General features: G+C 42.2%; 1 protein-coding gene across 2 annotated transcripts in view; it reads left to right on the top strand.

Moving 5' to 3' along the window:
- Positions 1-1,543: 1,543 nt before the first annotated feature.
- Positions 1,544-26,682, top strand: part of ARID5B (AT-rich interaction domain 5B) — a 180,946-nt gene continuing 155,807 nt past the window's right edge. Inside the window, exons 1-2 of one of the 2 annotated variants that reach the window (XM_036438382.2) lie at positions 1,544-1,784; positions 2,288-2,542. In XM_036438382.2, the coding sequence (XP_036294275.1) occupies positions 1,764-1,784; positions 2,288-2,542 (276 nt within the window). In that variant the 5' untranslated portion in view covers positions 1,544-1,763. The remainder of the gene's footprint in view (positions 1,785-2,287; positions 2,543-26,682) is intronic. The other variant, XM_036438381.2, reaches the window with a different exon arrangement.

Below are 26,682 nucleotides of genomic sequence, written 5' to 3'. Positions count from 1 at the left end.
AACTAGATGCTCTGACTAGAGGTGAAACGTTGCGAAAGCGTTAAAAATAGCTTACTAGTAATTTCAACATCCTGTAATTTTATCACAGATCAAGTTTCAACAGTCATACTATACAGACCTTATTCCCCATACAGTACATGTTTACTTTTTTAGCATTGCCAGACCCACTTTGGAAAGATCGGTGCCAATATAATAAGATCGTAGGGGGGGGGGGGGTGTGCTGGGAGGAGGAGTGGGAGGAGAGCGGGGGAGGGGGTGGGGGAAGCGAGTACACCATTTTACATCAACACTGCGAAAATGCAATCTAGCTTGGCGGAGGACAGGCAGCTGGGTCGGAGCAAGAGCGAGGGCTTTGCAGTCTCTCTGCCTGTTCCTTGTTCTGTCGCTCTTAAGTTTCTCTGTGTTTGCATAATAGCCGTGCATGCAAAACCTCGCAATTCTCCAGGGCTCCAGAACAATAAATATACACATGTAAAGCCTTTATTGTCTGACGGTTCATGCCCCCCCCCCCCTCGGTTTTCAACAGCTTAATTTCTGGTGGTATTTAACTAGTTTGCAAATGGATTTTTTTTTTTTTTTCAGTTTCAAACTATTATTTGAGGCAGCTCCCCTCCCCGCTTTGGGCTGGGGGAGGGCGTGGGGGTGGGGTAGGAGTCGGTATATTATTCCTGTAGCGCTGGGTTATATAAACACATTATCATTTGAGAGCGCCCTTGGCGTCCATCAGCATGGTAAACACGTACTGGTGTATATACTTCAAAATTAAAGAATGCACATGCAGAAACCGGGAGCCCGAATTCATATTCCGAGCAGACTCGCCGCTCGCGTTTATTGATTTATCATGCATCGTTTATTGTTCCAGTCCCTTAAATGCAGTCTCTGTCCGTTCAATATTGTTTGAAAAAAAAAGAAAAAGAAAAAAAGAAAAAAAGAAAAAAAGAAAAAAAATCCCTGGGATGTGTGTGCATTGCTCACTTGTCTTGCTGGTCTTTTTATTTATTTATTTTATGCTGAGTTTTTTGGGTTTTTTTTTTTTTTTTTGCGAAGCGAACAAATGCATTAATATTTATATGTTTATATAATCGATAACCCACTTTCCCCCTCCCCTGTAAACAGGCATCCGAAGATGATTTAACAGATTAGTTCTCGAAAACATGGCAGTGAGGAAGCGTCATTTAACTATCAAACAAATCTACATGTCTAATAACAGCAAATCTGCTAAGGAGCATTAGAAAGAGGAGCAGCGCCCCGGAATCTCTGCAGGAAATGTTCTTTATATTAGACATATACAAGCAGGTCCTGTCAGCTGCACAGCGGAGCTCGTCCGCTCTCGTCTCCCCCAAAAAATCCCATCGGCCGACACCCACCGGCGAGGGAGACTGGGGAGAGGGAGATCTCATCTTCCCGCAGTTTCGGGGTGGGTTTTATTTTTACAGACCTTCCTATACGCTTTTTTGCCTCGATCCATCCGCTCCCCGCCGAGGTCGGACGGAGCCTCTCTCCCGGTTATGAATTTGATCCGCCTGCCTTCGGAGGGGATCCTGCTCGGTTTTGACAGGAGCCCAAAATTGAGTCGTCAGAGAAATATTAGGACACATTTTCAATCATTTTGGTGCCGCAGGGGAGGCGAGAGCTCGGTTTTATATTGAGACATTACGCCGGCTGAAGACGGAGAATGCTTTCCCCTGCCAGGACCTGATGCAATCCATTCAAGCCAACAAGTTTGGAGAGAATGTTGAGTTCAATCAATTCAGAACGTCGAGATGGAGCCCAACTCACTCCAGGTATTTTCGCTCTCCTCCGCTCCTCCGCTCCCGGCACCCCCCGGCACCCCCCGGCACCCCCCGGCTCACCCACACCTCCACACCCACCCACACCCCCCACAAACTTTTCACCAAACTTTTACCCTCTGCATCCCCCCCCCCCCCAAATCATTTTTATTGTTTAAAAAAAAAATCCCTGCACTGATCATACATACATCATGTAATTTTACCGCCTCGGATGGAGAGGTAGGGAGAGAGGTTGGGGTGGGGGGGACCCCTCCGGAGGGTTTTTTTTTTTTAATTTATTTTTTTATTTTTTAAGGGAAGCAGAAAATTGGTGGGCTCTATTATTTTCTTATTTTTACACCCAGCTTTCTATCGGATGGCCCTTCTGTATTCAGAGTGTGGATGTCTGTGTGTGTAAATGTGTCTGGAAATAGATGTGTGTGTGCTCTTGATGGCTACATTATTTATTTGGTGCTTTTTTTTTTTTTTTTTTTTCCTTCTTCTTCTCCCCCCTGCAGTGGGTCGGCTCACCGTGTGGCTTGCACGGACCTTACGTTTTCTACAAGGCTTTTCAGTTCCACCTTGAAGGCAAACCAAGAATCCTGTCCCTTGGCGACTTTTTCTTTGTAAGATGTACGCCAAAGGATCCGATTTGCATAGCGGAGCTCCAGCTGTTGTGGGAAGAGAGGACCAGCCGGCAACTTTTATCCAGCTCCAAACTTTATTTCCTCCCAGAAGACACTCCCCAGGGCAGGAATAGCGACCACGGCGAGGTGGTAAAACTTCTCTATCTCCCTCTCCCTTTCCCTTTATGATTTCCCTCTCTCCCGTAATGCTTATTACAGGGCAAGCTCGGAAAATACTGTATTCACTTCTGCAGGCGAGGAGCAGGCTCGGCTCCTTTTTTAAAGGGGTAGCGCCACTAGCTGGGGCTCGAGCATTTTTGCCATTGTCAGAGTTTGGCTGTCAGCTCTACAAAGAGGATCCAACTGCTGATTTTAGTCGAGATCAGATAACTTGTTCGGGGAAGGTTTTTTTTTTTTTGTTTGTTCAAGGATGTGTGTTGTGTGTGTGTGTGTGTGTGTGTGTTCGCTTTCCTGCTATTGCCCCCCTCCCATCACAAGCTTTTATTTTATTTTTTAATATATATAGATAAATATTTTTTGCCTTTTGAAAATGTACCTTCGCGTCTGGCTCGCTCGGGGGCTGGGTAGATGATTTCTTTTTCGGTGGGTTTCGATATTGTGCACGTCTTTTTTTTTTTTTTTTTCCTCCTCCTTTTTTTTTTAAGTTAAGTATTTGATATGTTTAAGAGGGCGGAAATTACGAAATGGAGGCAAGCGTGAGATCAAAAGCGATTGAGTTGGCAAAGACGTGTTGAATAAAGTGATAAATGACAGGTACTGGAATAATACATTCAAAATAACTTGCAGATCTGCCCGGGCGGATTTCAAAGCGGCCGTGTAACCGGCACAAACACGTTAAGCATTAACAACTATCTCTCGCCCCTACCCCCCCCCCTTCCCCTCGCCCTACCCCCTCCCCTCCCTCCTCCCCCCTCCCCCTCGGACAAGCCATTTGATGTTCTAGTTTCCAATGACTCCACGCCAAGTGGACGTCTTCCAGCGCGATCTATCTGCGGGGCTGTGTGGGACGGGGACTGGGGAGGGGAGGGGAGGGGAGGGGAGGGCAGAGGGGTGTGTGCTCGCCCCCCTGGCCCTGCGGGTCCGGCGGCGGCGGCGTCCCGGGCGCCCAGACGGCGCTCCCGGGGCGGGTGGGGCGGGTGGGGCGGGTGCGGAGGGCCGAGCCTCCCCGGCACGTTCCCGGGCGGCCGCGGGGGCGCTCGCCGCGCTCCCGGGAGGGGACGCCGAGGTGCGCCCGCTGTCACCGGGCGCGGGGCGGGCGGGCGCCTCCCTTGGGCTCTGTCATGTCATTCTCTCTCGTGTGGCCGCAGCTCTGCGAGCTCCCTCCCCGTGTCAGCTGACCGACCTCCGAGCCCCGGTCCCTAACCCGGGAGGGGAACTATTTTGGGGAGCCCGTACCCACGGTGCAGCGGGGAGCGAGGGCGCAGCGCCGCCTGGCACAGGCTTTGTGTTGCCCAAAGCGAGAGCGAGCGAGAGCAGGGTGCGCACACGGAGACTTTTGAGGGCAGCTAGCTCGGTGCCAGGCTCTCGAGCTTTCGAGGTAGGTAGGTGTGAGGATCTTTTTTTTTTTTTTTTTTTTTGTTAAATGAATGGCTCCCCCCGTTTAACTCCGCCCGGAGCTTGGGAGCTGCTGCCCCCCAGTCCTTGCAGAATTTCCTGGGTCTGGTGGCGTGGATTGCACTTTTTTGGCATCGCCCGTCCACTCCCTCTCCCCGGGATCGAGTTACCCATCAGTGGTCTTTGCCGGGTAATTACCGGAGTTCGTCCAAAAACGTTCGCCCTCGGAGGCCTGCCTCTTCGGGAAATAAGCCCCGCCCTCCGCTCAGAGCACCGCCCCTTCTCCCCTCCTCACCCTCACCCCCCCAGCCCCGCCCTCCGGGGCCAGCTTAGGGTTTTAAATGTTCACGTTTCCCCATGCCTGCTTGCAGTTTTATAAAGGTGTTGTTTGCAAATGCTGCGAAAAACCCTGCTGCAACCTACCAACAGGTTGAGCTCTTTCCCCCTCCCGAGGTCTAGCTCGACCCCCTCCCCCGACCCAACTTTCCTGCGCAGCTGTCTTCCTCCTCTCCCGCCCGCGCGCACCCCCCCCCCCTCCTGATTTCTTATTTGCTTTTCAAATTTATTACTTCAACATGGCCTGTGATCTGGAAAAGGAAGGATTAAATATCCAGAAAAAGAGCTGGTGCCTAATAGACTTCTGACTAAACCCAGAAGGAAATTATTCAGTGTTTTATGGGATATTTTGTGGTCACTTTTTTATTTTATTTTTTTAATTTAAATTGGAAAAAAAATTTTAAAGACCCCCACTTGGTCCGGTTTTAATTCCTGTTGGTGTAATTAAATAGTGAATCCTGATTTAGGAATAAAAGCCAATATTTTTAGCGGAAGGTTGCATCTGTTAGATCTGCTGATACTGAATAGATGTATTTTTAAATACATGGTTTAAAAAAAAAAGGTTCATTATGGGAAAATGAAAGTGAACCATTGTAATGATCTGTGTATTTTGTTACTGCTATAGAAGCCATACCTGAGAAAATTAATCTTGCCATTTAAAAGTAAACTCCAGGGGATTTGGGGGGAGGGAGATGGCTCTATTTATAATCCTCAGCTGCATATACATCGTCTAATATTATGCATGATTTGTTTTTTAATGCTAACATGGCTGGTAATTAGCTGTATGATTATACTTGTATATTTCATTAGGACTTTGGCTGATGTCATTGTGAATTATTCAGCCATATTAAAACAATTTTCAATTGAGATAATGACACGCCTCAAAATTATGCAAATGCAGGCTGCATTGTGCAAAATAATTATGACAAATGTAAAGCAGGTAGAAAGTTTCCCAATGCAGATCGGCTTTCCACCCGGGTGATGTCATTTTCCCCCCTGGCCTACGTAAGTCATTCATTAGCAGAACGGCAGCAGCAGTCTCCTACAGAACCCGGCACTTACTGCTGGCACCTAGGGGGGGCAACAGGGCCCTCTCATTAAGGAATTTGCTTTGTTTTCACTTACTCCATTAACTTGTTTATATACAGTGAAATGATTTTTATTATTGATTTTAAATAGTTCTGAACGATGCCTCTGCCATTTACAACGTACAACCGCAAGAGAAAAGGTTTCTTGGTGATGTGCACTGCTACTTGGAGAAAATGTTCAGCACATTTAATCAGCCAGCACAGTTTATTTTAAGTAACCAAATGGAGGTTAATAATTTCCTGATTGAGCTGACATCAGCATCCATTTCCAAAGGACAGCCAGGACTCAGTACGCTTTTTTTGGGCTTAAGAGAAGCAGTCTGTCTTTGTATGATTTCTTGAGGTGCAAACACGTCAGTTCTAAAAGCAGGAGAATTGTCATTGTGCAGAGATTACAAATAGCATCCCTGTGTGCTTTGCTGTGATTGGCAGAGGGCTCTTTGGACGGCTGTTTTCTTGCTGACCTTTGTAATGATTGTGTGAGGCTGGAGAAGGCGGGGTTTTGTATGCCCATTTTACAGATGTAGACAAACAAAAGCTTGCAGAGTTTGTAGGGTTTGTCAAAGGTTGCCAGGCTAGCAAGTAGGCCTTTTTTAAAGCTTTAGGGTTGGTTTATTTTTCCACGGAAACCTACCCTTGAAACCAGAGCCTGAGGACATCAGATTATGTTGTAGGAGTGTGTACTAACGTGAACAATTTCTTAAACATTTTGAACTATGACTGGTTAATTAGCTTTGCCAAAGGTCACCAGATGTGTAGGTGGCAGAACCATTTTTATTCTATAAAGTTCAGCTAATGCTAGCCAGAGGTCTATGACAAGAACAGTTACATTTTAATAACATTATTAATGACCATTAATATTTTATTTTTAGTTTTAATAATTAGGATAATGAGTTGCATGCTTATATACATTGCCTCCTTCATTTACTTCCAGCAAGAGTCACATCTTGATTCTGCAACTTACTATTTATATGGTGATTGAGTAATCATCGATACTCAGAGCCTCAGTTTGTTCAGCAACAAAATGGGAACAATAATAAGGATTGCTGTGAGTATGAGGAAGCATTGTATCAGCAATAGGTTTAAGAAAAAGAGTTAAGATTATGGTGATCTTTATTATAGATATTCTTAATTTATAAACAATAAACACAATAATATTTATGTCTATGTGAAGTTTTGTGGGCCTAATCATGTTTTAAATGAGCATGAAAGTGAATAGCAAGGCCATATGCAAGAGTTAAGTGTCTTCAGTAATTACCCACAATTGCCACATTCAGCCAGTAGCTCTTCAGAGGAGGAAAATGGCAAAGTGGGCGGGTAATTGGTTCTGTTCCTGGGTAACTTCTGATTACATTCATTTTCAAATTGCCAAGTGCTTGATCTATTGGCAATATTCCCTCTTAAAATAAGATAGGTGGATGTGTAAGCATGGATTTCAGCCTGGCTGTCCCTGGCTGCATTCTTCAAGGTTTGTTGGTAATCTGCAACAGCGAGTGTACAGGAGTAAACTATTGATGCCCGGGACTCAAGATCAAGGCATTGTAGATTCTGGCACACAGGCAGGATTTCTAAAAGTGGTTTGATTCTCAGCCTCACTATGGGTTAAAAACAATTTAAAATGCATAGTCTGGAACCAGGTATGGAAATGAACTCAAAGCCCTGGCTGAGTAACTGCTTTGATTAGAGCATCATCCCCATAGGCCAGGGTTGTGGGTTCGATTCCCCATCAGGGTACATATAAGGATCAACCAAGGGATCCATAAATAGGACAAATTGATCTCTCTCTCGCTCGCTCGCTCGCTCTCTCCCTTCCTCTCTTTCTAAAACTAAATTTAAAAATTAAAAATAAATAAATTTACTCAATTAGAAGCTCTGGACTTGGGGTTCAGGATTCTGTATTTTAAACAGTTTCACTCTAGCTGTGTGATCTTGGACAAATGGTAAATTCCCCGTGCCTCAGTTTTCTCTTCTATAAAATGGGAATATAGTACCTACTTCTAAGGATTATTTGAAAGGTTTATATGAGTAAGTACATGTAAAGTACTTACAATGGAGGTTGGCACATAGTAGATTTTTCAGTAATGTCATTATTTTCATTAACTTGACTGTTATTGTTCTCATTGAAGTTTGAAATCACTACCATGGACCCTCCTAAAGAAAACTTTTCTCTGAAAGGATGGAATCTAGGTTAGTTTGCTAGATTATGTAGCAGGTTCAGATCCCCCCAAATCAGGTTGGCTCTCACCTATATGGTGGGTTTAGTTGTGTTACCAAAATAAAAGGCTCCATAAGACATTTTAGTATTGATGAATGCTGACAACTGGATGGGCAGGATTTTTAAAAATATTGACTGATTGTATCACCACTGGGGGTAGGCAGACTCATTCTGAAATCTAGGAGGTTCTGGACTGGCCTTACTCTCAATGTGAATGGTCATTCAGACTCTGGCCTGTATCATGTGGCTGAGTTTTTAGAAATTTCTGAGCTCTTCAGTGACCTCATTAGCCTTGGACATTTTCTTTAATTTCTCTGAGCCTCAGTTTCTTCATCTGAAAAATGAATTCAATGATCTCTACTTTGCTGAAAGAATCCTATATAATTAAAGGGTAATATGCAAATTGACCCAAAGGCAGAACGACCAATGGCTATGATGCGCACTGACCACCAGGGTGTAGACAGGGGTCAGTGTGCTCCCACGGGGGGGGGGGGGTCTCTGCTCAACCACAAGCTGGGCTGACAGCTGCAAGTGCAGCAGCAGTGGTGGGAGCCTCTCCAGCCTCTGCAACCCTGAGGACGTCTGACTGCAGCTTAGGCCCGATCCCTGGGCAAAGCGGGCCTAAGCCACAGACGGACATCCCCTGAGAGCCCCCAGGCTGCCAAAGGGATGTCTGATTGCCAGCGTAGGCCTGATCCCCCAGGGATCGAGCAGGCCTAAGGTATCAGGTGGACACCCCCCCGAAGGGTGCTGGACTGCAAGAGGGCACAGGCCAGGCTGAGGGACACCCTTCCCCGGAGAGCATGAATTTTCATGCATCAGGCCTTGAGTTCGAAATAATAATAATGAAAAGAGCTTGGCAACACAGGACTTCTACAGGATAGCTCAGCAAGTTATAATGGTTTTATTTACTTTCAGTAGTGATCTTAAGAGAAGGAATATATTTACTCTCTGACAGGTAGAGCCTTTAGTACTAGGGTGAGAACTAATGAGTTATATATATGGAGATAATTTATTGGACAGTGACAAGCATTAGCAGACTAATAATGCCTGAGGGTCAAATCTGGTCCACTCTCTGCTTTTGTAAATAAAGTTTTATTGGAACGTAGTCAGACTCATTTGTTTACTTATTGTTTATAGCTGCTCTCAGACTACAGAGGCAAGGTTGAGTAGTTGTGACAGTGACCATATGGCCTATACAGTGGAAAATACTTACTATTTGATCTCTTACAGAAAAAGTTTGCTGACCTATGGGGTTCATCCAAAATAAGGAATGTGACTATGTAACCTATTTCTCTTTCCTACTTGAGTTTGAAGCAAGATCCAGTAATTTAAGAAATAATTTAACATTACTATGTCAGAAAACATTTGTAAATACAAAACTGTATTTAAACATTGCGTCTAGGATGTTAACATTTGAGAATCAGTAGGCTAGTAAGAAGTTGTATTTTGTTGGTATCATCTATCTTGAGTTAAAAAAAAAAAAAAACTACTTGTTGAATGCTCAGTGTTCTCCCAGTACAGAGACAGATGCAAAAACAATTCATGGCATGGCCCTTTTTCTAAAGAAGTTCATCAATCTTGATAGAGAGATGAGTTTTTTAAAATGTAAAAAAAAATATAAGATGTTGTATAACACATAGGTGAATTATGCTGATAATAATCAGTATGCATCCAAAAGAAGACTCACTATCTACATGTTTTTGGAAAAATAATTTATTTAGCTCCTCAGGTGTGGTTGAAGACCTAGTATGTGCTGGACTATAAGATATAGAGATAAAGGAGAATGTCCCCAGCACCTCAAAGAGCTCATAGCCTAGCCCCCTGGATATAGCGGTTACAGAAAAGCTGTCAGACTCTTTATATTCCCTAGTTAAAGTGGGAGATTACCTTTCAAGATCTTCCTGGAAACTAGGAAGTGATATCTTTTTTGTAAAATAATATATATTTTTTAATTGATTTCAGAGAGGAAGAGAGAGATAGAAACATCAATGATGAGAGAGAATCATTGATTGGCTGCTTCCTGCATGCCCCCTATTGGGGATGGAGCCCGAAACCCGGGCATGTGCCAACTGGGACCTTTCAGTCCGCAGGCTGACGCTCTATCCCTTGAGCCAAACCAGCCAGAGCTAGGAGGTGATATCTTCATCTGTGAAGTCTCATTCATTCCATGCATATTTATAGAGCACCTAGTTTGTGCCAGAGCCTGTTCTAGGCCCTTGGGATACAGCAGTGAGCACGACAGACAGAAACTCATGCCCTCAGGGAGCTTACAGTCCCACTGCTGGTTTTAACCTCCCATGGACGGTGCATTGCATAAATTCCTGTCTGTGTTCTTTCCCTTTGCCTTCTCCCCATAGCACTGTTCTCAGAAGCCGAGGGTGTACCTTTTTTACTTCTTGGTCCCTCCACAGTATTCAGTGCTATTCACTAAGCATTTATTGAATGACTAACAAAATAATTAAGATGCCTTCTTTCCCACAGCCTGCTTTCTCTAAGTTTGGTCCAATTTCTTTCTGGCAGGGGGTCTATGACCTATCATTCATATGTGGGCCAGCCCCAGCACCCCATCTCACACTTTCCTCTTTTCTTTCTTTTCTAAAACCCATAGTCATGTTGCATCATGGGATATGAAAAAAAAAAAAGTGAGAAGGTGTTTGTTGTTTTTCAGGAGTATACCAGAGAAATTAGTAAATATTTGGGACTGGATGATCAGGCTAAAGCCAGTGTCTGTCTCTCTTTTAAGTGCTTTTCAATCTCCAGCCATCAGCCCCTAAAATGTCAGGGCTTTGGGCTGGCAGTCTATAAAAAGACTCGACTTGCAGGAAGAAGAGCCACTCCTCACCTGAGAGTTGGTTGACAGTTCCTATGAGCCAGTGCGTTCTTCAGACTGATTGCCCTTAAATTGTGGGATACTGAGTCAAAATTGTAAGCAATAAAACCTCCCTTGACATTTAGAGTGTCAGGCACATACGAAGGAAATGTTATTTTTATGAAGTACATGAGTCCATACATGTAAATACTTCATTATTAATTATTAATAAAGCATACCATTGTTCCTAGTGGCATCTAGTGATACACGACTCAAGCTCATTTATCAAAGTCTAGTTTCAACCAATATCCAGAATATAATTGCTCGAATCAAATGCATTTGCTTGTCATTTTTTTTTTTTATAGCCAGGATAGTTGGATATTTGCCATCTTCTACTCAGAATAATATTGTAGCTAGTGATTACCCGTTGGCTTGGCTTTTAAGGGAATTTAAAACAAATTTATCGATAGTTGGTTTAAGGATTCAATCCCCTCTCATAAATGTGATCATGGATCCAGCATTTCTTGAAAACTCCGTTTCCATTTATAACTCCCTCGCACAAGGATGGCTTTTTGCAGTCACACTGTGTTCTCCTCCATCTCGCTGGAGATTCGAACCCTGGGTCTTAGCCTGAAGAGAGCATGGCTCACATCCTGGACTATGAATGTCTGTATTGACAACACATTTCAAACGTGCAGATGATGATGATTATTGAAATGGTTCTTTAGAATCATGCTAATGGCATCAATCTCCCAGCACATACTTGCGTAAATTAATTCTGCTTTTAAAATCAGATGCACTGTTAGCAGCGTTAGAGATGGAGATTTGACATTTAACCGCCCAGGCAAGGATGGGTGGTTTAATTACATGAATTTTCTGTTGAATCTTTTTGGCTGTATCAATAGTCCTACTGTGCTGTGTGTCCTTGCCCAAGTGACCATCAAGCCTACAGTCCATCTCCACCCAGGTGCCATAGTGAGAAAAACGGGGAAGAGGGGAGGGTAGAGGCAATGTGTTGCTAGTCAATCTAGTGGTCCCATACACATCTTTCCCCCTATATTTGCTTTCCTCGTGACTCCAAGTGCAACCCAGCTGGGCAACACACACCCCCCCTCCCCATAGTGGAGTTCCAGCCCTATCAGTGGCACTAAACATTAAACTCTTGTCTTTGAGAATAATAGGCTTTGCTTTCTACACCCTCAAGCATGTTGAACTACTGTGCAGGCTGGAAAATAAAAATGTTCTAATTGTGTCTTTTAAATAAGCATAGGAGTGAATTAATTAGACCATATTTTGTCTTTAGTTGCTTAGTTACACAATAGTATTCCTGAGCACGAGTAAGATAAATTGGCTCTTTTTGTGCTGCCTGTCCCTTAATCATAATTATTGTACTGCTTAGGAGAGTAAAGCATACATAGATTTTGAATTTTTTATTAATAGTCAAAAATATGCATATGATATATAAAGTATATGCTGTTCAACCTGTTTTATGTGCTTTTATGTGGGAAGAAGTTTTATTGTGGTGGTAACATTTGCATTAGTTGCTCAAAGATGTAGTTCTGGGAAATACATAATTGAAATGTTTTTGAATTGCTTTTTCTGGCCTTTTCAATCATATTCAAAATAATAGTGCCTCCAGTCCTGGAGCAGTCATTCTCATTTGATTTAACATCTTTCTTTGCACTGCATGCGCAGCGCCCAGTTTTAACCCTGCAAAGTCTAGATGAGGTTCTGTGTGAGTCATAGCCCTCATACATTACACCTTGTGTTTCTGAGCTCACACTGTCCAGGGTGAGGGGCATTGGAAGGGGGCCTCAGAGTGCCCACATCCCACAGACATTGCTCCAGTGCCCTTTGCTCTTGGCACGCTTCCACATTCCTTGCAGAAGGCTCCGGGGTTAGAGATCATAAGAGTTTGTTTTAGCTTGTCTTCTGGGGTCTTTCAAAATAGGATGTTGCTACTGGAGCTTGGGTTTCCAGCCCCCTGCTCCCTCCCCTCCACTCCACCAAGGAGGCCAGGAAGACGTGGACAGCTTGATATAGTTATTGAACAATGGGAGAGGCTGGCTTAAGACCCAGGATGCATGCTGGGTAAATGTATGTGAAAATTGACCCCATTGTTCCATGGTATTTGAAGAGCAAGTAAATTATTTACAGATATTTGCTAATTAAAGCACATGTTGTTTTACCAGCACAAAAGAACACTGTATAACTGGAGACAAAGAAGAACTAAGTGTGAATAATTTAAACTTGCTAATTCTGTATTTTTTTTTAAGGGAGGAATATGTTTTTAAATAAGTATATGTAGATATATATTACAGTGGGTATATGTGTATACATATAGTGTGTGTGTGTGGAGTGGGGGGGGGGGCGTTTATTGGATTTTGGGTTGATTTAGCCCCTATAAGGGAAGCTTTGCATGCAATAGAGATAACAGGCCAAATTTACCATCCAGTGATTGGTCACTAGACCTGTCCCAACTCCCCAATGGAGCACTGGAGGTGGAAATCATTTTGACAGAATACTGTTTTCCCTTTGGTCTGAGCTTTGCTTGCCATCATCTAGTTTGAGCTCAGCTCAGAGTACCAATGGGCAGGAGGGGAAGGAAACGAGTCAAATCTTGTACCAGAGAATAAACATCTTGTCACTCATTATCTTGTCCTCAGGCTTTCCTCAACGCCAGGCCCAGTTTAGTTGTTTTTCTTCTCTGACTACCCAACTTGGGCTGGCTTTATTCCAGTTGGACATTTGCATTGGAGAATGAAGACCACTGACATGCACCAAGGCAGGGAAGGTTCCTGACAACTTTCTCTGAGATACCCTGGCTTAAAAGTCGGCGTATTCATGGGTGCAGTTGGTGCCTCTGGCTCTGCCATCTGCACAGGTACATTTGCTTTTAGGCATGAACAGCTGGAGATTGTTAATAAAGATGATCAAGTCAGTGGTCTCTCAGAAAAATGCTCTTGTCTAATTGCCTTGGGCATTTTAATGACTCCCCGGATTTACAAGATCAGAGAGATGGAAGAGAATGGGTCGAGCCCCCTTTATTTAATAGATGCAGAAACTAAATGTTGGACATGTGCTCAGATCTAGTGAGTGATGATTAGAACTAGAACCCAGAACCCTCAGGCTTCTTTTAGTTCTTTATTTATTTATGCAGCATCGGGTTCTTGGAAGCCTCTATCCTGCTCTCTAGGAACTTGCAGTCACGTTGGCAGTTGACTGACACACAGATAAATCAGTAAGAATTCTGTGCACTTGTGTAATGAAATGTTTAAAAGGGCTCTTTGAATCCCATGACTCCCGCAGCAGGCACACTGTGCCTCCTGCACATTTTTCAAGAGAAGATTCCCAGACCCAGTCCCTTCCGAGTACCTTCTGTGTGCAGAAATAGAGGTGGGAAACCAGGCAGATCCTGCCTTCGTGGAGCTGCCTTTGGGTGGGGAGCACACACATAAATAATTAAACTATCACAAATAAATAGCTGATTTTTGTGATGTGATCATTGTGATGAAGAGAAAATACAGATACCTATGCTGGGTTGTCTGGTCTTGTTGGGAAGGTCTGTGGAGGTATTCTAGATGAAACAATGTTTGAACTTAGGTCTAAAGACATTCTAGTGAAGATTGGGAAGAGGTCCTTTGGCAAGATGTGGAAGTGGGAGCAGTCTCCTTCAGCATGATTTCTGGGCTGAGCCTGACCTTGGTGAATCTGGTAAACAGACTACAGATGCCTTCTGGTGCCCACTGGGTTGTACCTAGATGTCCTCGAGACACCTAGATAGCATCTTCAGAGCTGATTGACATTGTCTGGTTGAGGAGATGGCAGAAAATAGAAGTCAGCACGGTCAAATCTGGTCTGCTTCCTGTTTTGTAAATAAAGTTTTATTAGCACACAGCCAGGCCCAGTTGTTCACAATTTGTCTCTGGCCACCTTCACACTATAGTAGCAACAGACACACAGAGCCTAACATTCTGGCTCTTCACAGAAAATGATTGCCTGACCTCTAGCCTAAAAATAGCTTCATATGTGACCTTTTATTTATTTCTCATAGTAGTAATGCTATGAGATAATATGGCCAGGAATGTCATCCAGAATTGCCAAATCTTCCCATTTTCCCAGAGAAGTGCCAGAAATCCATATTTTTGTGTGAATTTAGTTGGCATTCAATCCAGTTAGATAAACACACCAGTTGGTGGGTCAAATAAAACATGTCTTCAGTCTAGATGTGGCCCACAGGCCACCTTACAGTTCTGAGAGCAAAGCTTTGGATTATTACGGTTTTAAAATTTTCTCATTACCTCGGCCTTTTTCTGTAAATAGAGCAACAGGAGCCTGTTGGTCCTGAAGGGGCGGCAAAGGAAAGAGAAGGGGCAGCCAGGCAGATGAAGCGCCTCACAATTCTGTCTAGTCCGAGTTCTAGAGTGAAGAAAGGATCTGCTTCTGTCCTAGGGCCTCAGGGAGGAGAGTCCAAGATTGAGATGTGGAAAGAAACAAGTGCGTGAGTAGGAAGGTGGCTTGTATGGTGATGGTGTCCCAGAGAACAGGCGCTTGTGAGCAGGCCCTCAAAACCAAGTAGGACTTTCTAGGGTGGAGATTTGTGAGGAATGAGGGTAAGAGAGGGGGAAATCCTTGGCAGAAGAAGTCATAGGTAAATAGGAAAGAAGGACATAATACTGGGGATGTGGCCTGCATTCAGCAAGAGAGCATGGGGCTAGTGGAAAACAAGACTGAGGCCAGACCTCAAGGAATCCAGCAGGTCAGGTTTAGAAGATTGGGCTCGGATCTGAAGGTAGTGATGATTAATAATTTAACATGTCTTTTCTCCTTCTAATTAGAATATAAACTTAGTCTTGAAGCTTGGTAGAAACAAGTGTGACTATTTACTCCACCGGTTAGTAGCTCTACATCATCTTGGTCAACTTTATTTCTCTGGAGTCTCAGTTTTCTTATCTGTGAAATGGGTTAAGTTTGCTGGTCTGTGAATATCATTTACATGAGCATAGAGCACCAAACCACACCTGGCTTACCACAGCTCTTTAGCTGATGCTAGTTATCGACCCTAATCCTAACTTTACTGGCCCATTGAAGCTTCTCATGGTTTTAGACTTTTATAGTGCATAACAAGTGATTTATTGGGTGAGTCACTGGACTACTAACTATTATTTGAAAAACAATAACTAACTAAACTAATAATTTAAGTGAAGTTAAGCTTCCTGGTTCTCTGGGAATATTTTTATTTATGTTAGAGGTTTTAGTCGCTGTGAAGGGGTCACCCTCAAACCCATTGTGTTGGGTTCCATTTAGATCCTAAAGGATCTTTAGGGGCATCTTTTCTATCAGCCACAACAAAATAAAGTGAGATGGGAGAAGGATGGGGTTGAGAGACAAAAACCTGCATTTCAGTTGTCCAATATCAGTATGCCAAGAACTTCAACCTGGTGCTCCCCAGTTTCCTCCCCTCTCATGATGCAACTTCCAGGAAACCTGTTATTGACCCAGTGATTGTACACACTTACTTTATTTTAAAAAAATATATATTTTATTGATTTTTTACAGAGAGGAAGGGAGAGAGATAGAGAGCTAGAAATGTTGATGAATGAGAGAGAAACATTGACCAGCTGCCTCTTGCACACCCCCTACCGGGGATATGCCCACAACCAATGTACATGCCCTTGACCAGAATCGAACCCAGGACCTTTCAGTCCACAGACCAACGCCCTACCATTGAGCCAAACCGGTTTCGGCTGTACACTTACTTTAAACACCCTCATTTTCCCTTCATTTTTAAGAAGCCTCTCCTGTTTCCTCTTCTTCAGAGCACTCCTAACTTGAGCATTTCTTTCACCCCTTTGTCATCTCCTCCTTCTCCTCTTTTGTTGGTGGTGGTGGCAGGAAGTGTATTAGAGACCAGCTCCTTTAAGATGTATGACATTGGGATCTTTTACAAAAGCAAGAGGCATCAGCTAAAGGATGTAAATGGAAGGGTCCTAGCCAAAATGGCTGGGGGGATCTTAGAAGAAGGATCTCAAACTAGACTGCCTGCTGGGCCATTAAATCCTTTTGCTTTGGTTAATCCCACAGTGTATATCAGATTACTAGAATTCAGATGAAAATGCTGCTCGAATACTTAGTCTCTTCGCCAAATTATTCTCAATTCTGGTGTACATGAGTTATAAATATAGAAAATAATTGAATTCTGTATATCTTAAGTGAAATAACTGGTTCTGTTCTGCTTCTTGTGAATATTCTCTATAATAGTCTAATTGTGTTCTGTGGTCCTGGCTGCTGAATGTGTGTTCAATGGGTTGTAAGTATGCACCCCAACTATCTGGGCAGGCATAGAGAAGATTCTAGTAAAAAGGCTAAAGGTGGTTTTCCTAATGCAAATTGTATGAATCATGTAAATGCCAGTGTCTTTTAAAAATTATCAATAGGCTCTGCTTTGTTTTGTTTTTGTTTTTTTGTTTGTTTTGTTTTGTGTGTGTGTGTGTGTGTGTGTGTGTGTGTGTGCTTTCTTTACTGTATAGGTCCTGTTTCTCACTCCACATTTTTGATGTTACCAGATCAGTAATTCAATAGACAGCTAAGCAGGTGTGCAAATCACTCCTGACCCCCAGATTCCTTAAATGACCCCTTGAAGTAATGGAGTGAAAACATTCTCAGCATATTGAGATACTTTACTTGCCTTAATATTTTTTAGTCTTAATTTTTAAAGGCTGTTTTCTGCTTGTCCTTCCCCCCATCCCACCTTACCACCCCCCACCTCACCATGCCCCTTGATTTTTAAGCAAAGAGAAGCCTTTATCTGGATCTTGGCCATGAGGATTAGAGGATGTGTTTCTACAAAATCTATAGATATGCTTATAGGCAACAAAGTTCTAAGTAGTTGGCTATGTCAAGGGTCTTTAAAAGATGAATATTGTAAAGGTGGGAGGATGAAGTGAGAGATGAGGCTTGGGGCTCTTGAAAATCATAACACTTCTATTTCTAAATATAGGACTTTTGCCTATAAACTTGCAGTTCAATTCAATCAATATTTATTAGTATATACAAGGAACTATGGGAGTGATAAAAAGATGAATAAGATTAGTCCCTCTCCCTCTAGTTGCTTAGAGGAGATAAAACATAAAGTTAGCCTTATTTAGTAAGATTCTATTTTATTTTGCTTCTCCAATTCTGAGAAGTATGCTCATTTTATTAAATAATATTCTTGGAAATCTCTGTGAATGTCCCCCAAAATAAAACATATCCTGTATAGGCAGTTGTTTCAGGATTTAGGCAGTGGCATACAATATTTTTCCCATGACCTGTTAACCTCTTAGCAGCAGTTAATTTCCAGGCATAGCTGAAGCTCATATTTAGCACCTTGTTTCGCAGACTATTTCATTGTCACATAAAAATGTGTAAATATATGCCATATTAAAGATTGGTGTATTAAGCTATCTATTGTTGTGTAAAAGTTACCCCAAACTTTGTACCTTAAAACACCATTGATTATTCAGTTTGTGTGGGTCTAGAGTCTGGGGAAGGTTTAGCTGGGTGCCCCTGGCTCAGGATTTCTCAGAGCTCTGTTGGGGAGAATTTACTTCCAAGCTCACTCACCTGTCTGTTGGCAAGCCAAAGGTCCTTGCAGGCTGTTGGACTGTGGTCCTCATTGCTTGCTGGCTTAGGCTTCCTTCAGCCTCTTGCAAGATGACATGGTCTGCTCCAAAGGCCAGCTTCCAAAATGGCTGCTGACTTCCCTCAGAATGTGAGAGGGAAACAGAAGCCGTAGTCCTTCTATAACCTAGCCTCAGAAGAGACATCCCACCACTTTTGCCTAGTTCTGTTCGTTAGAAATAAGACATCATGGCCATCCCATACTCAAGGGGAAGGGATTCCACAAGAGCACAACTACAAGGAGGTGGGGACCATTGGGCTTGTCTTAGCAGCTGCCTACTACCATCATCAATGGGACCAATCACTTTAGGATAAAGCTCATCTGATGAGAGTTGAAAGATGTTTTTCTTACACCTGTCTTGCTTTTTGCCCTCCCCTCCTTTTGCAATTATTATGCATTCTCCGTGGGTGGTTCCTTCCAAACACCCATTCTTCTGGGCATATGATTATAGGGGACCTACATAGTAGCCAGCAGATTGCTTTAATCTTTTAAAGATTTGTTAGTATTAGATCATATCAACAAGCTATTTTGAGTCCCTTTTAAGCTTCATTTGTTGATAAGTGAATTTGGAGAGTTTTGTGGAAAGGGTATTGTGTCTGGTGCGATGATGAGTCTTCAGAGAGAAGGGAAAGGAGGATCATGGAGGGGATATGATTAAATAAGCTCTTAATGCATAAGAAAATTGGTATGTTTCATACACAGAGGTTGAGGAGAGGCACTGTATCAATTCTCCATATATCCAAGTAAAGACAATCTAAATATCTAAATGAAAGGGATTGGTGTCCCAGTTTGTGTTTCTAATGAATGTATCAACAAGAGATGAGCATCCCCTAGCCACCCTTCAACCTTGTGCATATATCAGGGAATAGGAATTTGTAGGAATTCGTCTGTTTTATTCTTGACTATAGCCCCAATGCCTGATATATAGTTAGTGCTCAATAGTTTTTGAATGAATGAAATCATTTATGACACTTATTCTTCATTATATAAATCCCACTTAGCTGTGGGCTATTGTGTGCGGTTTACTGGACCGGTGCCCATGAGTCAGGGGCTTCTTCCCCAGCTGTTCCTCGTGCCTGGCCCAGCTCAGAGTAGATGCTCAGAACACTGAGAAAGAAAGAGTGAGTGGATTTTCTGACAAAGGTCTAGGATGAGCGTTACCTTCATATTCTAGGCAAGGAAAAGGAGACCCTGGGCCCTGTGTGTTTCTGAAGGGCAGTACCAGTATCTTATTCATCCTTCTCTCTCCATGGGTGGTCCTGGCACAGAGCAGTGTCAGTTGGATCAGATGAAGTTGAGTTATGGAAAAGCTAGAACAAAATCCCTCTTGACAACAACATTGGATGAAGCTCAGCTTATGAATGCTCCCTTAAAGGTGCAGGGATGACTCCTTCTATCAATATATTTTCTCCTGCAACATTTTTTTTTTTTTTTTTTTTTTTTAGAATGCCATGTAGCAGTTCTGGCCAGATTGCTCAGTTGGTTAGAGCAACTCATATGCTAACATTGTGGGTTCGATCTCTGATTGAAGGCATGGAAGGCAATGCAAGTTTCAGCCCTGCCTTTGAAAAGCTTACCTTGAGGGAAGCTTAGGCTTTTGCTCCTGAGGTGGCAAAGGAGTTGGAATCTTGAGTCTGTCCTCTGTGTTGGTTTCCACACCACAGTCTTTGAATAGGAATAGAAAGGTCACCAACTGTGGTCGCAAATTGGCTCTTGCATTAATCCTGATTTATTCATAAATACTCAGTATTTTGCTAAATTGAATTTAGGGCTTTTGATTGAAGCCTGAATCATTTACCGCGACAGAGCATATCACCAGTGTAGGAAAACTAGAACTTAAAAACACAAAAGCCCCTTTAAGTAATCCAATATAGGATAATTACATTATTAAATAAAGCTGTGTGTCTCAAATTATTTCTCTGCCATTCTACATGTGAGGATAATAATTCGAACTGTGCTAAGCGAATGGAGAAAAAAAAAGGGTTTAACAAGAAGGAGCATGTCTAAATCATATGTTTATATTTAAATAGAGGCTACACAAAATGAAAAGATTTACTTGATTTCTACTTTAAAGTGTTCTAAATAGGCATGAGACTTTCAGTGATTCTATGTGAATATTGTTCTTCTATTAATGATAGCAGTAGATCAAGACACGGTGCCAGATCACCAATAACCTTGAAGAATTCAGAGTTTCCACCATGATTTTCATATTCCAACACGGCAAAAGTTTTCTTCCTTTTAGGGCCTTTGTGGAATGTGGGCCCTTTGGATTGCATATCTGGACAGATGTGCTGGTAAAACTAGTTAAAAAAAAAAAAAAAAGTTGAAACCGGTTTGGCTCAGTGGATAGAGTGTTGGCTCTCGGAGTGAAGGGTCTCAGGTTGGATTCTGGTCAAGGGCATGTACCTTGGTTGCGGGCACATCCCCGGTGGGGGGTGTGCAGGAGGCAGCTGATTGATGTTTCTAGCTTTCTATCCCTCTCTCTTCCTCTCTATAAAAACTCAATTATATATATATATATATATTTTTTTTTTAAGATCAGGGCATGTGAAAGTAATGGTTGGGCATCAATCTGCATATTCAAACATCTGGGTTGAGTGGTGGTTGACTTTTTGCTTTTATAGAATGTTCTATCGATAACTGAGCTTAAACACCAGAATGGGTGGCATTAATTGTTTTGTTACTTATGTTTTAATAGCCAGAGACAAGTGTATAGGTTTTTATTAGAGCAACTTGAAAGTAGTTTATTTTCTTTGTTTCTTTCTTTTTTTAAATATATTTTATTGATTTTTTACAGAGAGGAAGGAAGAGGGATAGAGAGCTAGAAACAACGATGAGAGAGAAACATCGTCCAGCTGACTCCTGCACACCCCCTACCGGGGATGTGCCCACAACCAATGTACATGCCCCTGACCGGAATCAAACCTGGGACCTTTCAGTCCACAGACCGACGCTCTACCGCTGAGCCAAACCGGCTTTGGCTTGAAAGTAGTTTTAAATAACCCACAGAATGTAGAGTTAACACTATGTTCATTGAGTCAAAGGAAGGTGGGCAGGTTCAACCATTGACTTAAGGCATTTCTATATATAACAAGTGCTTGCCTATCTAGAGAGAAAATATCTAGGACTCTGAGATGTATTTTTTTGCTTTCTGTGTAAATTGGTTTTAATTTTAGGGAGCAGAAAAGGTACATACATGGTAAACCCAGAAGGGAAGAAATGGAACTGGGAATTAATGAGAGGCTATGTCTGGTGCTTTCTTTTTTTTTCTTTTTTAATATAATTTTATTGATTTCAGAAAGGAAGGGAGAGGGAGATAGAGATAGAAACATCAATGATGAGAGAGAATCATTGATTGACTGCCTCTTGCATGCCCCCTACTAGGGATCGAGCCCTTGACCAGAATCAAACCTGGGACCCTTTAGTCGGCAGGCCGAGGCTCTACCCAATGAGCCAAACCTGATAGGGCTCTGGTGCTTTCTTGAGATATGGCCTTCTGGTCAGGGGAGCGGGCTGCAGCCTAACAGGTTTCAGATTAGTGTGTATTAAAAATGTATTTAGGAACATAAAATATTTAGGATTTTTGAATTACTTGTTTGAAACACAAATGCCTTTGGCGATACCAAGAAGGATGATTGCATTACATTTGACAAATCTCGCCTCAGAGCAAGCTTCCCTTTGCTTACTCCCTCTCCTTGTGCCAGGATGGATTTCCAAAATCCACTGAGTCACAAGCTTCACCCAAATGGCTGGTGGGGGTGGGGAAAAGGCTGGAAGAGAAGGCATTGGCTTGGGAAATGGGAACCCAATACGCTAATGAGCCTCCATGGCAAATCCATTTGATCATGTTAAGGGAGTCAAATTAAACCTCAGTGCATACTTGAGAGGATATCTTCATCACTCAGACAACAGAAAATTCTTCACATTTTTTACTGGCTCCTGAATGCTGATTTCTGTAGTCTGTCCTTTGGAACAAAAACACAATACAAGCTAAAAAATTAAAACTCCTTTTGTTGCAAAATGACTTTTAAATCCCATACACCCCAGGAAATTGGAGGGAATTAGGGGAATGTTCTGTGTCCCTGGATGGCAGTGGGGTCAAGTGTTACTACTGAAAGGGCTTAAGAGACCAATTTCCCACAAAGATAATGATGCAAGCAAAGCTGGCTTCTGGTTCCACTTCAGTTTTCTCCTCTCTAAAATGGGCCTAAGAACGCTCGGCGAGTCCTTGTAGGGATTAGGGATAGTAATGTCTGTTAAATTCATAGATTAGTGTCTGAGTAAATTAAGGCATCTCAGAGTTTCTGCAGCTGTATGTATCCTTGAGAGCTGAGGAGAATGACTCAGAAACCCAGACGTTCCTGATTGCTTTTGGCACAACTTTCCTTTTGAGGTACCAAGCAGGAGATACAGGGATATTATTGTTCCCAGACAGAAAAGAAGTAGGTTGCCCTGGTTGGTGTGGCTCAGTGGGTTGGAACATTGTGGCTTCAATTCAAGGTAGTGGCTTCAATTCCTGGACAGGGCACATAGCTAGGTTGCAGATTTGATCTTCTGTCCTGGTGCATGCAGGAAACAACAGATTGATGTCTCTCTCTCTCTCTCTCTCTCTCTCTCTCTCTCTCTCTCTCTCTCCTCTCTCTCTTCTCTCTCTCTTCTCTCTCTCTCTCTCTCTCCTCCCCCACCTCTCCCTCCCTTTCTTTAAAAGCAAGCTTTTTTTTTTTTTTTTTTTTTTTTTTAAGAAAGAGATAGGAATTCATAGTTACTCATAGGCGTCATCAATACCACTCACTCTTATTCCTTGATTTTTCAGGTCAAGTGATAGTATGTGATATAAGTAATAGCCATTGTTTCTTGGATGCCTACCCTGTGCTGACAAGTGCATTACAACAACTTCAACATCTGAACTACCCTATGAGATGGTTCTTTTATACGGTTTCTCCCTTTGTTTAAGATGAGACTTTGGCACGATGATGTCTCAGGGGCATCAAACACGGTAGAGCTGCATTTGAGCCTGGGCCCATAAGAATCAGAAGCCAGTGCTTTCTCAGTGTCCCTTATTTTCTCCCAGCGTGAAACACTCAGAGACTGTGTACAATTAAAATAAGTATTTGTTGCATGCTCTAGGCCCAGCATGCTCCACAGCTCTCTGGAAAATATAAGAGAAGTAGATGTTAAAGCTACTTGCCTCTAAAAAGTCTCTGTAATTCAGGTGTTTACTGTAGAAGGCAAAATAGTGCAATTCAGCATCAAATTCTGATGCCTTGCAAAGATTTAATATTATGCCACAGACAATAACAGCAATTCCCAGGTCTGGGACTATCTTAGTGTTTATTTCATTTTATTTTGTCTAGTAAGGATATTAGAAAAACAACAACTACTAACATCTATTGCCATTCCCATTTCAGAGGGGGAAAAAATGATAATACCAGATAAAAGGAGGAAAGATAAAGTCTTAAATGGAAAGAGGGTGCGGAGGGCCACTCCAGATCAAGGTGGCTCCCCTCTCTCTGCTCTGCCCTGGAAAGTTGACCTGTGAAGGCTCCATTAACAGGACCCCCGGGCCTGTAGCTTCCAATGGGATTCAGCCATAGAGATGAGAGGGAGGAGAGTGAAGGCAGGTATCTATTCCCCGTTCTTTCCTATGAGGTTCCTCCAGGCTGATGGTGTCCCTCTCAGGAAGAGCCACTGCCACTAGCAGAAAGATCTGTTCTGATCCTGGTAACCACCCCCTCTCACTTTTGACCCTTTGGCTTAGGAGTGGTGGTAGCTGAACTGCTACTAGCTATACTATCTGTCTCATACGGTTGTTTTACATCTCACCCACACCTTTGTCATTAGTCCCTTTGTAAACGCTTCTTGGATGATCATTTCCATGTATTTACCATTGGGATCCCAACTGATACAAGGATAATCCTTAAAATCTAGCAAGTTTTAGTTTCGTGAACTGCTCACTGCATTGTCTTCATTTTTCTCATTTCACCAGTGACCAGTTAAAGCTTCATCTTGTGTAGCCCCATTACCGTTCTGTTTTGCCTGACGTTTTTTGGACCTCTGATAGGCAGCCATGTGCCTATAGGGTGAAACCTTCTTACTCACTCTATAGCTCTCCTGTTAGCAGAACACTCTAATGTGGAACAGGAACAGTGATTGGGCATACGAAAAGGTGCCTTGAATAACAGGTGTCTGAGGGAGGCTTGAAAGCAAGGGGGTGGTCAAATCAGCCAGAACCAATGGTGGCCTTTTCTTTCCCTTGCCTTAGTCCTTTGGTGTACACCATAGGCACAAAGTCATGGCAAGAATGGTTAGGGCACTAGCTGTATGGTTGCCAGTGGTCTTTCTAAAAGTTGACATTTAATTTTATTTTCATCTGTAGCCTCTATCTGGATGAAAATTTCAGATTCTTATGAAACCAATGGGACTATTGCTTTAGTTTTACAATATATGTTAGCTAACATCCCCAGTTGATGTGTTTTGTGTTCCCAACATTTATCACATTTTAACTACTACTACAAAGAACATGTTTAAAATCCAGGAAAAATTGAGGTGAATATGCTGTGTTTTGCTGTTTTCATCCTCCTCGCCCCCCCCCCCCCCCTCTAATATTATACTTATGTGATTACTGTCATTTGGACTCTATTCACACAGCTGAATATTTCTCTCCTCAGGAATGATCTGTGACTGGGTAATACATGGTGTTATAAGGGCATGGCCTGAGGTTTCACAGATCACTAATACTTATCTCATAGTGGTTTGAACTTTGTCACGTGGCTGCACCTGGCTATAAGGAAAGCAAGGAAATGGTGCCTTTATTCTGTACCCAGCAATTTAGCAGTTTATTATCAAGAAGAAAGGAAGAATAGATACTCGGGGAAAGTTAGCCACAGTTGGGGAGTGTTAAATTCCCCTGTGTCAACTAAGATGTTTTCTTACACATAAGCCAAATGGGCTGTGCAATTCCATTGAGCTTCAGCTGACTCTGAGACATCTAAATTGGCAACAGGGGACTCAAGTCTAAAGGAATATTTGGAACCAAACTGTAGAATGTAGCCATGGGCTAACAGGCGAACATTGTAATTCCCAGGGAAAATGATTTCTTCAAGGAATGTTTTGCAGAGAAAGAAAACCTGGACCCAGACTGCATCTAAGGATGTATGTTTCCTACATTTTTTTTCTGGTAGGGAGATTGAATAAGGAGGAAGGGAAATTGAACAAAGCAAAGGAATAGGGCGGTGGTAGGTGTTGGGTAGGTGCTCTTCTCCAAGGATCTCTTGAATATCTGCACATCTTGTGAGCACAGCCAGTGACTGCCTTTGTTCTGGACTGTTTTTGAAAGATTTTTATTTGTTTATTGAACAAACAGCCTGGAAGACAGAGCAAGTAACTTCCTCTGGAACAAAGGGCAGGCATGCTTACTAACAGTTGTTAAAGATTTGAGTTCCCTACATTCAGGGTCCTTCTCCTATAACGCACCCTACAGTATATGCAGGTATTATCTATTCCATCTCTTTTTGGGAAGTGGGTATTAAGGAAACGAAACAAAAGCTGATACTTTGACTACAACTATTGCTGTAACTTATCCTTTGTCAAATGATGAAGAGTCCTGTGTCCTTTGCCACTGTCAACAAAACTGTGGCAACTGGTAAGTTTTTGAAAGTAGAGTAAAATCTCAGACTCTTCATAGTTCTTAATAAGAGGAAGAGTTTCATTTCAGGGTAGAGCTATTCATTACCAAATGCTACTAAGAGGTCAAGGAAGATGAATAAGAAAAGGCCTTGGGCCCTAGCCGGTCAGGGAGGCAACAAATGGATGTGTCTCACCTTGATGTTTCTCTCTTTGTATCTCTCCCTCCCTTCCATTCTCTAATGGAAAAATATCCTCAGGCGAGGATTAACAAAAACAAAACAAACACAAAAACAACAGCGAGACAACAAAAGAAAAGAAAAGAAAAGAAAAGACAAGACCTTGGTTTAATAATATAGTAGAGTGGTTCTCAAAATTTTTGGAATCAAAATCTTTCACATTAAAATTATTGAGGAGCTTGTGGGTTACTCTATTGATATTTAATGTGTTAGAATTAAAACTGAGAAATAAATTAAAATATTAATTTATGTAAAAATAAAATAATATAACATTCATATGCAAAAAAGGAATGTCAAGCTGACCATCACAACTTATACAAAATTAAGTAAATGGATTATACTTTTAAATGTGGAACTATGAAACTTTTGGAAGAAAACAGAAGAAATTCTTCATGACCTGATATTAGGCAAAGAGCTCGTAGACATAACAGCAAAACCCCAATCCATAGAAGAAAAAAACTGATCAATGGATTTGATCAAATTTAAAATTTTTCTTTGTGAAAGACACTAAAAAGAATGACAACACAAGTTACAAATTGGAAGGATATATTTTTCAAACCACTTATCTGATGAAAGACTTGTATCCAGAATGTATAAGAACTCTCAAAACTCAATGGTAAGGAAACAAAACAACTAATTTTAAAAAATGGGCAAAAACTTAAACACACCCTTAACCAGAAAGGATATACATATGGTAAATTAGCACCTGAAAAGATGTTCAACATTACTAGTCATT

The sequence above is a fragment of the Pipistrellus kuhlii genome, unplaced genomic scaffold (assembly GCF_014108245.1).
Source record: "Pipistrellus kuhlii isolate mPipKuh1 unplaced genomic scaffold, mPipKuh1.p scaffold_m20_p_15, whole genome shotgun sequence".
In the NCBI taxonomy this organism is placed as follows: Eukaryota; Metazoa; Chordata; class Mammalia; order Chiroptera; family Vespertilionidae; genus Pipistrellus; species Pipistrellus kuhlii.
Note: the sequence above shows the minus strand (reverse complement) of the source record. Positions and strands in the feature narration are given on the sequence as shown.